The sequence below is a fragment of the Diadema setosum genome, chromosome 9, assembly GCF_964275005.1.
Source record: "Diadema setosum chromosome 9, eeDiaSeto1, whole genome shotgun sequence".
Taxonomy (NCBI): Eukaryota; Metazoa; Echinodermata; class Echinoidea; order Diadematoida; family Diadematidae; genus Diadema; species Diadema setosum.
Window position 1 is genome coordinate 19,255,383 of NC_092693.1, and position 13,744 is coordinate 19,269,126.

The 13,744-nt window shown below is 40.7% G+C and overlaps 1 protein-coding gene across 1 annotated transcript; it reads right to left on the reverse strand.

The window, feature by feature from the left end:
• Nucleotides 1-875: 875 nt before the first annotated feature.
• LOC140233202 (beta-1,3-galactosyltransferase 1-like) lies at nucleotides 876-2,477 on the reverse strand. The gene has a single exon (XM_072313317.1). It carries the CDS (start codon nucleotides 2,475-2,477, stop codon nucleotides 876-878), a length of 1,602 nt encoding a protein of 533 aa, XP_072169418.1.
• Between the last annotated feature and the right edge of the window lie 11,267 nt (nucleotides 2,478-13,744).

Here is a 13,744-nt window from a genome sequence, read left to right on the forward strand (position 1 = left end):
CATTATCGCTTCTTAAATATGATATTGTTATTGTAATCCCTGCTGCATAGACATGCATACTGTAATATTATATTATCAATTTCCTTTTATATCGTTGTTTATGCAAGTCAAAAGACTCTGTTTTAAATATATTTTGTATGTTTCCCATGTTCATGATTATGTAATTTATGTATATATTGATTTGCAGAAAATAAAGTATCTATCAATCAATCACAAATTCCGTGTTTGAATCTCTTTGAAAGTCTGATATTTCAAGTGATCAATCAGACTTTACTGTTTTCTTGCTCTGTTGAATGTTCACGAGATGTTGCGTTGCATTTATGTTACGCTGTAAAAGCGGAAAGAAAAGTTTTCGAAATTCTCATTACGTTACCACGATCACAATTATATTTCAAGTATACAATCGTTCATGCCCTGACATCTGAGATCGTCAACCTGCGCATCTCATGTACTTGTTAAAGGAAACGATAACTCAAAGAGAAATGTGAATTGAGTGAAAGCAGCAACATTAGTAGAACACATCAGTGAAAGTTTGAGGAAAATTGGACAATCGATGCAAAAGCTGTGAATTTTTAAAGTTTTGGTGTTGGAACCGCTAGATGAGGAGACTACTTGAGTTTATGACTTATGTGTGGATAACAGTTATAAAGAAAATATAAAGAAAATTCAACATGCTTTCACTTTTCTAGCATAAATCGCCATCTACGGCGCAGTCTGAAGAAGCCACCAGTACAAGGCGAAAGTACTCACTAAGGTACAAAATATATTACGTGGTTGTGAAAGAAGAACATATTTCTATCTGTATACGATATCGTTTGGCAAGATTTGACCAGGTGATATTGAAAGAAATTGTCTACTGCAGTGACAGAAGACGACTAACCAAGCCCAACCCAATGACGCCACACAAGATCCATGTACTTCAACGGTATTTCGTGAATGACGAAAGTCGTCCTCAGTCTCGACATCGAGGTGAGGTCTTTCTTCAGACCCCCCTTCACATCATCGAAGAACCCTCCTCCCATGAAGCCGTTGAGGAGTTTGGGTACCACACCGAGCTGATGCAGGCACATACCAACAAAGACGTCTTCCCACGGGAAGAGCGGGGTTTGGAGGGCGGTGAGATACACCTTGTGAACCACGTCTATCGACATCACATAACCGATTCCTATACAATACGGCGGGTATTTGTCCTGGCGAAGAACCTTGTACGGCACGTAAAACTTGCTGTACGGATCTCTGATGACGTCATAATCGAAGGCGGCCTTTCCCGCCATAAAGTTCTTCCAGGGCGCGGTCCGCAAGTAAGTCAACATTCGAACGGTGTTCACCATCATGTCGTCGTCTGTCTTCATAACGAATTTGGCGTTCTGACAATACTTGCTGGCCCACTTGAAACCCGCCACAGTTTTGACGGTCAGGTTGAGGTAGGAGTCGACGAAGTTTTCTTGCACGATGTCGCCGTAGTTGATGAGCTCACGATGGAGGTCGCTCTGAGTGACCTGGTCGGCTACCGCGCCGATGAGGAACACGGTCTCTACGTGCCTCGTCTCGCCTCTCCCGGCCATTCCCCACGTGCGTCGGATGGCTTCACGCCGATGGAAGTTCCTTGGTGCAGACGCGACAAAAATGAGCAGTGCGACGCGCTTGTACGTTCCCGTGTCTGTTAAACATTTACTCACCGGATTCAAGATATAGTTATATTCGTGCTTATCTATGTATGTCCTCCATTCTGTCGTGTTTAGAATGCCGAGTGTTTTGTTTTGCGGTACAGGTAAGGTTTTCTTCTTCTTTCGATAAAACTTTTTGTGCGCATCAACTTTCTTGTATCCAGGCACCACTTGGACAATATCGGCATCTTGTGGCGCTAACGTTGTAGAAGCGTTCGTTGGTGACACGGGAGGCGAGGTCACGAGGAGTTTAGTCTCCCCTTTCTTATTTTTAACAATCACCGTTCCCTTCTTCGACGTGATGTTGTATTTCTTGTATGCATTCACGTATGTGCGAATTCGCTCGGGTTCACTTCTCGTGGCGTACACTTCAACCTCGATCTTTCTGTTTTCCAGCTTTTCTGCATACTTTGCGTAGAACTGCCGTGCGTATTCCCGGGAACGCTTTCCAAGGAAATCCCGAGACTGGATTAACTCCGATCGCGACCCGTTTCCCCGCTCATTCTCGGCGTTCACTCGCGATTCATTTAGCTGGGCATCAGCCACGGAATTCGATGTCTGTCTCTCTGTTGTTTCATTGTGTTTTATCTCCTCTTTCACCTGGTCCAAGAGACGAGTTAAACCCAAATCTCCGGCTGCTTCACTGGGCCGCTGTTCTCGCGGGCGGCGAAACTCTGCGAGCTGTCTGCCGGAGGTGTGGTGAGTGTATGCGCTGCGTTGATACAAGAGATAGATCTGGCAGACGACCGTAAAGCTCATGGACAGAATTAGCAGAGATAACATGAGACGAAAAATGTCCCTCCCAGGCATGATGGAAAGCGCGTTAGATGAGATGGTGAAGGCATCCAAACATTACATTTTTAGTGTTGGCTTTGGTCAGGGAAGTCCACCATTGGTCAGTCCCTTGATGACCTGTCATGAAGATATCAACGAGAGCGAACTTTTATACAAATTGGAGTACAATGTATTTCACTAATATCATGACCGGATATTTCATTTCATTTCTTTTCGTTTCATTCATGGCTGTCTCTATGTAAATCCTCGTACAGCGTTTGCTAGAATTGGGGAAAAGAGACACGTTCATGCATTGCTTGCCTTTGTTGAATGCGCGTGCGTTCAAAAGCAGTTGTTCAGGTCAGTTTCAGTTCAAACTGATTCTATAATACATCTATCGCAGCGACATATACACACACATTCTCTCATTAACATCCACAAATGCATTATGTTTTCTATGATGATGTCCCTCTCTTAATGCTCTTTTTATTCTAGAGTATGATATTTCTGGATTCCACTAAGTACTGCTCATAATATAAATATCTTGCTTTTGATTATTTAGGTACCGTGTAGAATATCACACGAGACGACAGAAATGACCTTTTTCTGAAGCATGTTTCCTCCTTGTGTGAAGAGATAAAAACAAAACAAAATGCAAGAAAACATTGCAATGCATGCTGTCCATTATATACATTGCAAGAATAATTCAGACAACATGTACAATAATGACATATCACTGTAACCAAACATATACACCGTACATGCTCCACACTGCCTTAAAACGTAGAACTACAATGTACATGAATAGATTCAATGAATTTATTCATTTGACGTATTTTCCATACAGCCACTATCAGAGAGTCTCTGAACGCTGTTATTTGAACGCTTTGAATGTTTCTGTGACAGATATATGGCGCCATACAAATGCTGTGGATCATCATCACCATCATTTACAGAACCAATATTAGCTATATAGAAAATGAATTAATGATAGGGATAGGCCAACCGTAACCATCCATCGCTTTTATCGTTACTATCATCATCATCATTATTGTCCTCCTCCTCCTCCTCATCATCATCATCATCAGTGTTGGGATCGATGTTATATATACTTATCATTGTGAATGACATTGCTATATCACTATCACTCATTACTCACTTATCACTCAAAATGATAAACGCATGAGTGAACGTTTTAGGATAGTTGCATGAATACCATGTAAAGAATTGAATATCTTTTGAATGATACTTACTATAATATTCTGAATATCTGGGCGTCATCCTACCTAGTGCTCTGTTGACTCTTAAATAGTTAGCAAAACGATGTAGCTGCTTCTTTAAGGCTCTTATCAAAACGCCATATTGAATAACCTACCAAATTTGTCCGGACGTCTTTACTGGATGTACTTCTTGATATTGTTAACACATTCTCCGACCCGTTTCTTTCATTTTAGACGATGTCAAAGTAGGGTTTCATTTATATACGTTTCATGTAATACACTCGCCACTGACGATACCACAATACATGGTACGAATTAAAGAATATTACAGGTGACAAATGGTTTATCTACGAAACAGCAGCAGTGCACCACACTTTTACTAATGACATCATAATCGTGACAGTATTTCTACCAAGTAAAATCATGACTGCGAAATAGTAATATAAGGAAAGTATATATCCCACGCCCGAGCTTATTTTTGATAACTTACCATGTTGATGACAGCGATTACTTTGGGCGTGTTTGACGGGAACAAACTTAAAGGAAGCCTATAAGTACCTGGGCAGCCCGGTATACCGTGTTGTACAACGTTCCGGCCTGTACGACACAACACCGTGGTCCGTATTCAGACGAGGTCTGCTCTGCTGCCCATCCAAAATCGATAGTCAAGGAGAGGTTCTTTGTTGTTCGAATCGACGTTTTCTTGTACCTATAAACTATCTATAGCAAGTCCATATCTTTTATAGCTCCTTGTCAAATAGTGTACTAACTATAGTTGCGAAACATATTTTCTTTTTCGTCCTCCCAGAAGACAACAAAGCTTCATCCGTCCGGCCTTTCAAAGCAGTTATGCTCTCTTCCGATGGTAACACCAAGCGCCATCTTATGGCAACTGATATAAAAGATGTAATATCTTTCATGAAGCTATTTTGCGTATTGATTGTATGAAACCTGTCGACGAATTGCTCCGGGAGTAGCAGAACGTCGTAAAAGACACAGGGATCAGGCACAATCTGCAGCAAAAGTCAAAGAACAGTTCATTATTCATCTTCATTATGGCAGTGTCAAATTAGATCATGATATACATAGCTCCTTTCGATTATACACTTTTAGCTGGTTTCAAATCAAAGTATAGGTAGCTAGGCTACTCTGGAGAACTATGCTGACATTGATTCGCCTATATAGCGACAGAAATGCAGTCTCCCAACATTTTAAAGTGTGGACTTACGACAATTTTTTGATGTTATCTATTTTTCTAAATAATTTTATAACCGTCTCTCCGCCGGTGCACCTGGAGAATTTTTATCGATTGATGGCGCACAAAGTGGATACTTCCTATATAGTTTCATCATTGTAATTAAAGAGGAATTCCAAACAACAACACCCAAACCCCACCTATTTGTGAAAAACAGGTAACACTCTTCGAAACCACTATATTAAAACAACACATGAAAGTTGAATAAATGCAAATTTGGGCAGTTTTTAGGAGACACGTTTTACAGTAAATACCTATAGAATAGAATCATTTCAACAATAGTCAAACAACTGAATACAATCGATAACAAAAGTAAGACATATAAGTTAACGCAACATGTCAGGTCAAACCAGGATATCGTCAATCACTAATATGAATCATCACGGTTTCCACAGGAGAGTCTGGCTTTCTGTATCATCACCAGTCCTGAACAATAGTTCACTGTCATCGAACTCGAGAAGATTTATGATATGATATGACAGATCTATAGAAAATATAAAATAGATCAAATTAAATAAATCAAAATATGATGTATATGTAATATAACATAATAAAATATGATATGATATAATACAACATAATTATTTCGATCGGATGAATTACTTGCACGTGGAGACACGAACATGTTTTCTATTGCGACATGATTATTTCTCTAGACGACACTATTACGATATTTACGTTATGTGTGTAATAAGTGTGTGCGTGTGGAGAGAGGGAGGAGTTTGATCTCTTGTTTAAGACTACTAGAGTTCATGACGTCATGTGTGGACAACAATATAAAGAAAACTTGTATAATATAAAAGGAATTCCACAAAAGTTCATTTTTCATGAAAATTACACATTCCTTCAACTTGATACTGACGTAATTATGTTAGGGGTAGTAATAATAATAGCCGGGTTCACACGTACAAAATAGCGGGATGGCGATCGCGATCCACATCTCGAGTTTTTTTGCGAGCGTCCACACGTACCAAATTAGCGGGATAGCGATCGCGATCGGTATCCCGCTAATTTGGCGAGCGTCCACACGTACCGAATTATCCCGCTAATTGCCGATAGAGATAACAGCAAAGCCTGCAAACTGGGTCACACAGTGCCCTTCTCTATCACTACCTGCGCGCACTTCCCTTTGTCCTTCGCAGAGGCCTCGCTGTTGTGATGTGCGCATTGCATGATGGGATATAAAAACTCGAGATTCTAATCCCGACCGTTCACACGTACCAGCGCGGGGCCAATTATCCCGCTAATTGATGAACCAGCGCAAGATTTCTTAGGATTAGCATCGCGATGCTTATCCCGCTAATTTTCGGGTTTTTTCTGTCCACACGTGCAAAAAACTCGGGATGACGATCGCGATGCAAATCTCGAGATTTGTATCCCGCTAATTGGTGTACGTGTGAACCCGGCTATTATTCCCCCTGCTTTCTGAAAGCGGCGAGTCAAGTGCTCTTTCATTATCTGCTAGAAATGTGAAAGCATGTTGATTTTTCTTTATATTTTCTTTATATGGCTGTCCACACATAATGCCATAAACTCAAGTAGTCTCCTCATCCAGCGGTTCCAACACTAAAACTTTAAAAATCCATGACTTTTGCATCGATTGTCAATGTTGCTGCTTTCACTCAATCCACATTTCTCTTTGGGGTTTGGTTTCCTTTAAGGGATTACTAGACAACCATATTGGCACATTAAAAAAAAAATCATAAAAATTAGCATATTAGTATATTTGCATAATTAATTAACTATATGCATTCTTGTACCGGATACGTCATCTAGGTACATGCCGAATTTGGTGACAATCGGACATTCCATGGTCGAGATCTTGGGGAGGGGGCATCATTCATGCCCCCCCCCCCCCCCCGTCCTAAAACCTTCAAAATAGCCCAGTCTTTTTACTGGTTACAGAGCCGAGATGACATGACAGCCACATGTCAATATACAGTAGTAAGCACACTCGTAAGACTTATGCACATACAAGATATGCGAGCCAAGATCATGCAAACAACGAACGTGAATGAATACGTGAGACTACACACACATACACACACACCCATATCAACTTGGTCCATAGGAGTAAGAGCGAGATAGAGGTCCGAAGTTACGCCACCACACTCTCACTGCACACACCTCATCAGTAGATGCATATAAGGACTCCACCAAGCAAGTAGGCCGCGTGTACTCGTGAGTCCAAGTCTGTGGCGTACTGGGGGCTGCCAAATTTGTGGGGGCGCCAAAATGGTGCACCAGTAGCTCGCTATGGCGATACCCTAAGCCGCACTATAGTGTAGGCGTATTTCCATCCCTATATAGGTAAGAGTAAAAAGAAATCGAAGTTTATGGGAAACATAAAAAAAAAATACGACAAACACACAAACTGTCGCTCTTGGTGGTAACTCAAGCCCTTGATGGTTTTCAACTGTAGAGTGAGCGAGAAAAAAAAAATCACCTTGAAATGTTTGATCCAGTATCCTACATCACTGTAGAGTGAGCGAAAAGAAAATTAATCTTGAAATGTTTTGCCCAATATCATATTTGCTCTTTTACTACAAAGGTGAGATACAAACATCAGAGAATTTGATTCGGGTTTTCTCTCTCTCTCTCTCTTTCTTTCTTTCTTTTTTTTTTTTCGAAGATGAGGATCCGGAATATTTAGGGAGTTGTTGAATATGCATGTTACTTTATTCGAGTCATTAATATGGAACGGAGCGCTAGCGGCTGCCGAAAGCGAAGAGAAAAGGGCTCATGAATACTATTATGACGCATTAGTCCACATGATGCAAACACCGTTACACCGGCAAACGATGACATCACTCAACCATATAGCGCCACCAGTGACCGAAGGCGGGGGATCATGCATGATGAAGGCATGGCGGAAGAGTTCAGGGGGAGTAATAATGAATTGGGGGGCAGAAGTCGTCCCCCTGGCATGCCAAGGATCCGCACTGCGTCAGCCGAAGGTCATCGGCAAGGGGAGGACGATGATGCCCGTGATTCTTCATTCATTCCCGGCATTCGCCTATCATCCGCAGTCCTCTGGAGTCATAACACAACCCCGCACGGGGCGCCCGGGTGAATAAGGCCGATAGCAACATGGCGAGCAAGCGATAACTTCATACTTACATTTCTCACCATCTGGATGTAAGGGATCAGACAGCAGAAAATGACTTCCTTCCGGAAAATACCAGGTAAATCATGAGCATGCATAGCTGTATAATATTTCGTGTTATCATTTTTTTTCTTTCCCCGTTTGCAAGCCCTGGATGTGCGCCAAGCGTAAGTGGATGCTTCCACCAAATCAGCGATGGATATAACATACTGTTGTGATCTTCATCTTCACATTCTACTACGATTGTAACATCGGTATGTCTCAGACATAATAATGCCACGCGACGAAAAGTGTCATCACGTTGTGCGTATCTGTTTGCATGTCGAATCATCTTGAATTTCCATGGAAACGGTAGAGTGGATGTGCATTACTACTTCACAAACGCTCAATATTATTATCAACGATTTTGCGTATCAATTCGACACCCCACAGAAAATAATACTAGTAATGATCTCGCTTGGACAAGTAGTGATGGTAATATCAACAGAAGCTTGTAAACATAATCATATTGTCTCGATGAAAAGAAAACTTTAGAGGATAGTCGGAGAATCATGGTTCGGAATTTCCTCTCCTCCCCTGTTTTGATTCCACGCGCAGGCGATCCGTCAGATGAGCAGAGCCCGCCAATTTACTGGCGGCCTTCCGTGTTTGCATTGTTGTGACATTGCTGGGATTTCCTCCCATAACACGCGCGTCGTCTGCTGCGGTATTTTACTACCACGTGGACAGATATGTATGTGTGCCATGCGTGCCAATAATTCTCTCGCGTCTTGTAGCAAGCCCAATTAGAGAGAAGGCTCTCGGAACATACTTACACATACATTGTACAATACAGTATATATATATATATTATTTTTATTAAAGGTACGAAACGGATTTTCCTGTATGTGATAGAATTTGATCTAAGAGCTAGGGTAGAAAGTTAGGCTTAAGGATGCACAGCTCCTGCTAGACTCTGACAAAGCGATTTTCTCACGCAGTGGTATACCAAAACATCATCAGATGTTCAACGATTAATCAAATCCACGATGACACGTCACATGGGAACAGATAAAACTAAAAATGTCGTTTCGGAAATCAGTGGTCGACACTTCGACCAACCACATAGAAACAGTGTATAGTTGAACAGCATTATCCGGAAAATGCATATCATACACAGTCAGTGTAATCATAATCATGCATAATGTTTATGAGTTAATCTTTGGGTTAAAGAAGTAATAAAGATCACATGTATGATCAGGACTAATGATGCAAATGCAGATAACGATAATAATGTATTAATTCTACTACAAAATCAGCGCTTGGTTTTATACAGTATACTCCCTTTCGATTGTGGTGCTCAAAAAATTTCAAAAACGCGCATATACACATATTTTATCTAGTAAAGAGCATTCCAGCAACAGGCAGACATTTTTACTCTCTGAAAGACGATTACGACACCGGTAACGATAAAGTGCTGTCTCAAAAAAAAAAAAAAAAAACCAACATATAAACAAGCAAACAAACAACAAATGCATAGATTAACAAATATACAAGCACAAAAACATAGCAAATGAAATATCAGACTGTGATTTCACTTCCCACTTTAGATGAAATAAATTTTAACGTCGATTAGAAAAGCTTGACGAGGTGCAGAATCGACCATCACGTGGCAGGTTGTAGTTCTTCATTCACATGCTTGGTGTTGTGACTGTGTAGAGTAGCCGTTGTTTTCAATGACTTAAAGATGTTCACATGACACTTGTGGACTGATACGTGATGATGTCATGCTAGAGCTTGATGGCGCATGCGTCATGATCTCTCCCTCGTCAACCACTCTGCACGAATGAAGAGCACGTCAAACTCGATTTCCCCTTGTCCTATTTCCATCATGCAGTGACGCCACACCAAGTTTGACATGTTTGATGTGCAACGTTTAGATGCACTGCTCGAATGTTGACGTACCGTCCACTAATGACTAACAAGCTAGACCATTTGAAGTATCATAAAAGTCACTAGTAATATATTGTGAAAGTAATGAAGATTGCACTGACATTACAATAAACATGTGAAGTGAGATCATGCTGCTGCATGCGATAGCGGGAACTGACATTGTTATACAACCAGGACGTACTGTGCCCGGCAGAACGGCAGAAACGCATGCGAAGCGCGCGTTATCTACGCGCATCACATGCGTTCAGAGTGTCGTTCTGCTGGGTACACCTTCCGTCAATCGCGGACACACAACGACATAATCATATTCGATCCCTTGACTGAAGTACCGAACTTTCAGACAGCACTGCACGGAAATATTCGGTAATTTGCATACAACATGGTTAGATCAGCAACATTACACTTTCGTTGTAACTTGAGGAGCACATTACCGTATTTGTCTACATAGCGAAAAAAAAAAAACAACCAAAGCTTGAAGGTGTGTTCACACTGTGACACTTGATGGCTGTCTTCCGTGACAGCACTCACGTATACTTACATACACTGTAAACGCGTAGAAAAAAATGTCAACAATACTAGTCTATGGCAGGGCCAGGCCAGGTACTGGTACCATAAGATAGCACGACCTTAGTGGTGGCAGTGTGTTTGTTTGTTCGAAAGCCGTGAAGATACGGTTTGGTTACGTCGAAATGAGCTTCATCAATCGACGTCTCGCTCTCCACTGCAGCAGTGCAGATAACACGGCACGTAACACCTTCCATCTGTATAGGTCGACGGTGTTAGGTATCTTGACTTTCTTTGATCGCGATCATATTACAGCAATATACCAAAGAGATAACTTCTATATAGATATAAATAGGGACAATGCGGAAACATTTTTGTTTCCCGCTGGACACCTATCAATAAATGACGGTGTGAGCTGGTTATATAGTATTTACTGTCCATAATGAATATGATAGGAAATGTCGCCCTACATTACATGCATGGACCTTCCCTCTCATTGTGTGTATATATTTCAACAAGCTGCATACTATTCGTACTTGCTTAGCACACTTGCTCCAAGTTTACGAGAGAGAGAGACGTGCTAATATGCTAAGACTGGCTCGTACATAGTTTTCCAGTTCTTCAGGTATTACGATAACTATCGTCACACCGCCACTGTTTATTATTGCTTTGACAGTCTCGTTGTAGCAACATCACGCAAATCGTGTCGAACACAATGTTTTCCGATTAGGAAAATGATGATCAAAATAAATACGGTATGATTTATCTTTGCTCTGTCACAACGTACGATGACTCTCACATTCTGGAAACAGGCAGCCCTATACTCCGTCATTTTATGGGAACAGAATTATGACTATGATTGGTCATATCACTTTGTTATAGTCATGATAATTTCTATCATAATTATGATTCACTGAGGATAAGGGGGATTTACTCACCACTCTCTGACATACAAAAAACAAACAAACAAATAAGCATAACTATAAACAATCAAACAAAACAAAACATAAACAAAATATCGCTGTGCAGCGTACATCTTAACATACTATGTAGTACTATCAACTATAGTAGTACTATATACTGTGATGCTGCTGAGGCTTGCCTAAAATAAAATAATGTACCATCCCTTCGTTCTGCTGGCAAAAGACAACCAGACTCAACTTGGTTTTACGCTCTGTCCAAAGGAACAGACAGGGGGTAGATGCGTTTAAACATGGATGACTTTTGGAGCTAGAAGAAGGGATAAACATCAAGAATCACTGAAGATCGGAAGCACCAACTGAGACGCACAATCGTGTTGTATGGATGTACTGCAGAGTATACCGCTGTCAAGCGTAGATCTTCGCCTTTGTGCGCGCGTTTAGGAGTCCGGGGCGTCAATAACAGAATGAACGAAGCGGCGCCGTGCGTGCTGGTCTCGTTGCATACCGGGGATACCATTACTGGCTGGAGACTCCCGTAGGGCCCAACGCCAAATCTCAATGGCTTTATGGGAGGGTTGAAGAGGGGCGTGGCGCGGTGATGGGGTCAGGGGGAAATAAAAGGTAGGTTGATGGTTAAAGGATGAGTTAGTGGCGGAATCCAACGGTTATCTTTGCTTTCCCTCTCTCTCTCTCCCACCCCCTCACTTTCTCTCAATCAATGTTGGAATAGTATTAGTATGTCTGTGCTATATGATCACGTGATCTTTGTGTTGAAGCGTACTTCTAAATGGTGGTTGTTATTATTGTTATTTTATTTTTGAACAATGATCTTGTCACCGATGGGCTGGGTATAGATGAGAAAGTACACAAACTGTCCAGAGTCATTCATTAGCATGCCTTTCTGACAGCAGTGAACTCGCGTTCAAACAGAGGGGAAACCGCTTGGCGCGAACCTCGCATCCTATCGAGGTCGCCACGAAGCCTTCGTAAACAGACCCCAGTAGTGCTGGCGTGAATGAGGTCCCCATCTCCTTCGGGTTCTAAGTGACGAGTTCCCGTTCCCACCCTTTAAGTCTTGTTTACACAGTCTATGAATCTGAACCACAATAAAGAGCAACGCATGGCTATGATTTCAAACACGTATGTGTGATGTCAATGTGATACAGTTTTATCACTAGTGTGGTATACTAGTATCATGTGCCAAACTATATATTATCAGTCTTTATTGGTTTTAATATTCATCTTGTATTGTTTTGAATTGTAGGAACCATAAATAAATCGCCAACATCATTGTTTTTATTCGTCATGAAACCAATTTCACCAGCTGATTGACGTCGAGATGTTTTCATTGCAACTGATTGACAAATTACCCTGCATCGACGTAAATAAGCACTGAATTGATCGGTGTTTTTAGTAGTCGCCATGATTTAAAAAAAAAATAATGGGCGTATATACTCGATTTTTTTTTAATCATGGCTACTACTAAAAACACTGATCAATTCAGTGCTTATTTACGTCGATGTAGGGCAATTTGTCAATCAGTTGCAATGAAAACATCTCGACGAAAGAATTTCATGAATTTGAATAAGAGTATAATTATCTAAAACAAGCCTAAGATCTATATCTGAGTCAAAATTGGTCTGTTGTTTTCACTTTGCACTCTCCATCCTTATAGGAATAAAATGTTGGTTCATGCTCGATAGGAAGCATTTATTTTGTTGCTTTTTTCATGAAAAGAGGAACTCCACTACCATGAAGCAAAGGAATAGCGCGAAATGAAAACAACTTTCAGAATTGATTTCATAACTGAATGCGATGAATGCGCAATGGTCAAATTTAATAATAACTTATAAGTGTAGACTCTTTTTTTTTTCTTTTTTCGTTACAATCGTTTGTCCTCTTTAATAAAAGTTCCGCACTTAAGTACCGAGTCACAGGTTTTATTACACAAGTTCTTAAGGACGCCTGAATGTTGAATGAAAACTTGCCTACATAATCATGATAGTGATACAATGATGATGATGATGATATCAATAATAATAATAGTAATAGTAGTAGTAGTAGTAGTAGTAGTAGTAATAATAATAATAATAATAATAATAATAATAATAATAACACCAATAATAACAATGGTAAAGATGATTATAGCGGGAGTGGTTAATACTCCGTCATTCCGGAATAATTGATGCTGTCTAGCTTCTTTATTTCAAAAGAAGAGAGCAAGAACCTTTTGTTCGCTTAAGGTATCCTCATTGAACTGCCAGTTTCCAGTGATGATAGGCCCTATGCTCACAAGAAAGTGCAGGTCACAATGATGGGTGCATGCTGCTATGCCCATGACGAAAAGAATGCACCTTCTTTTT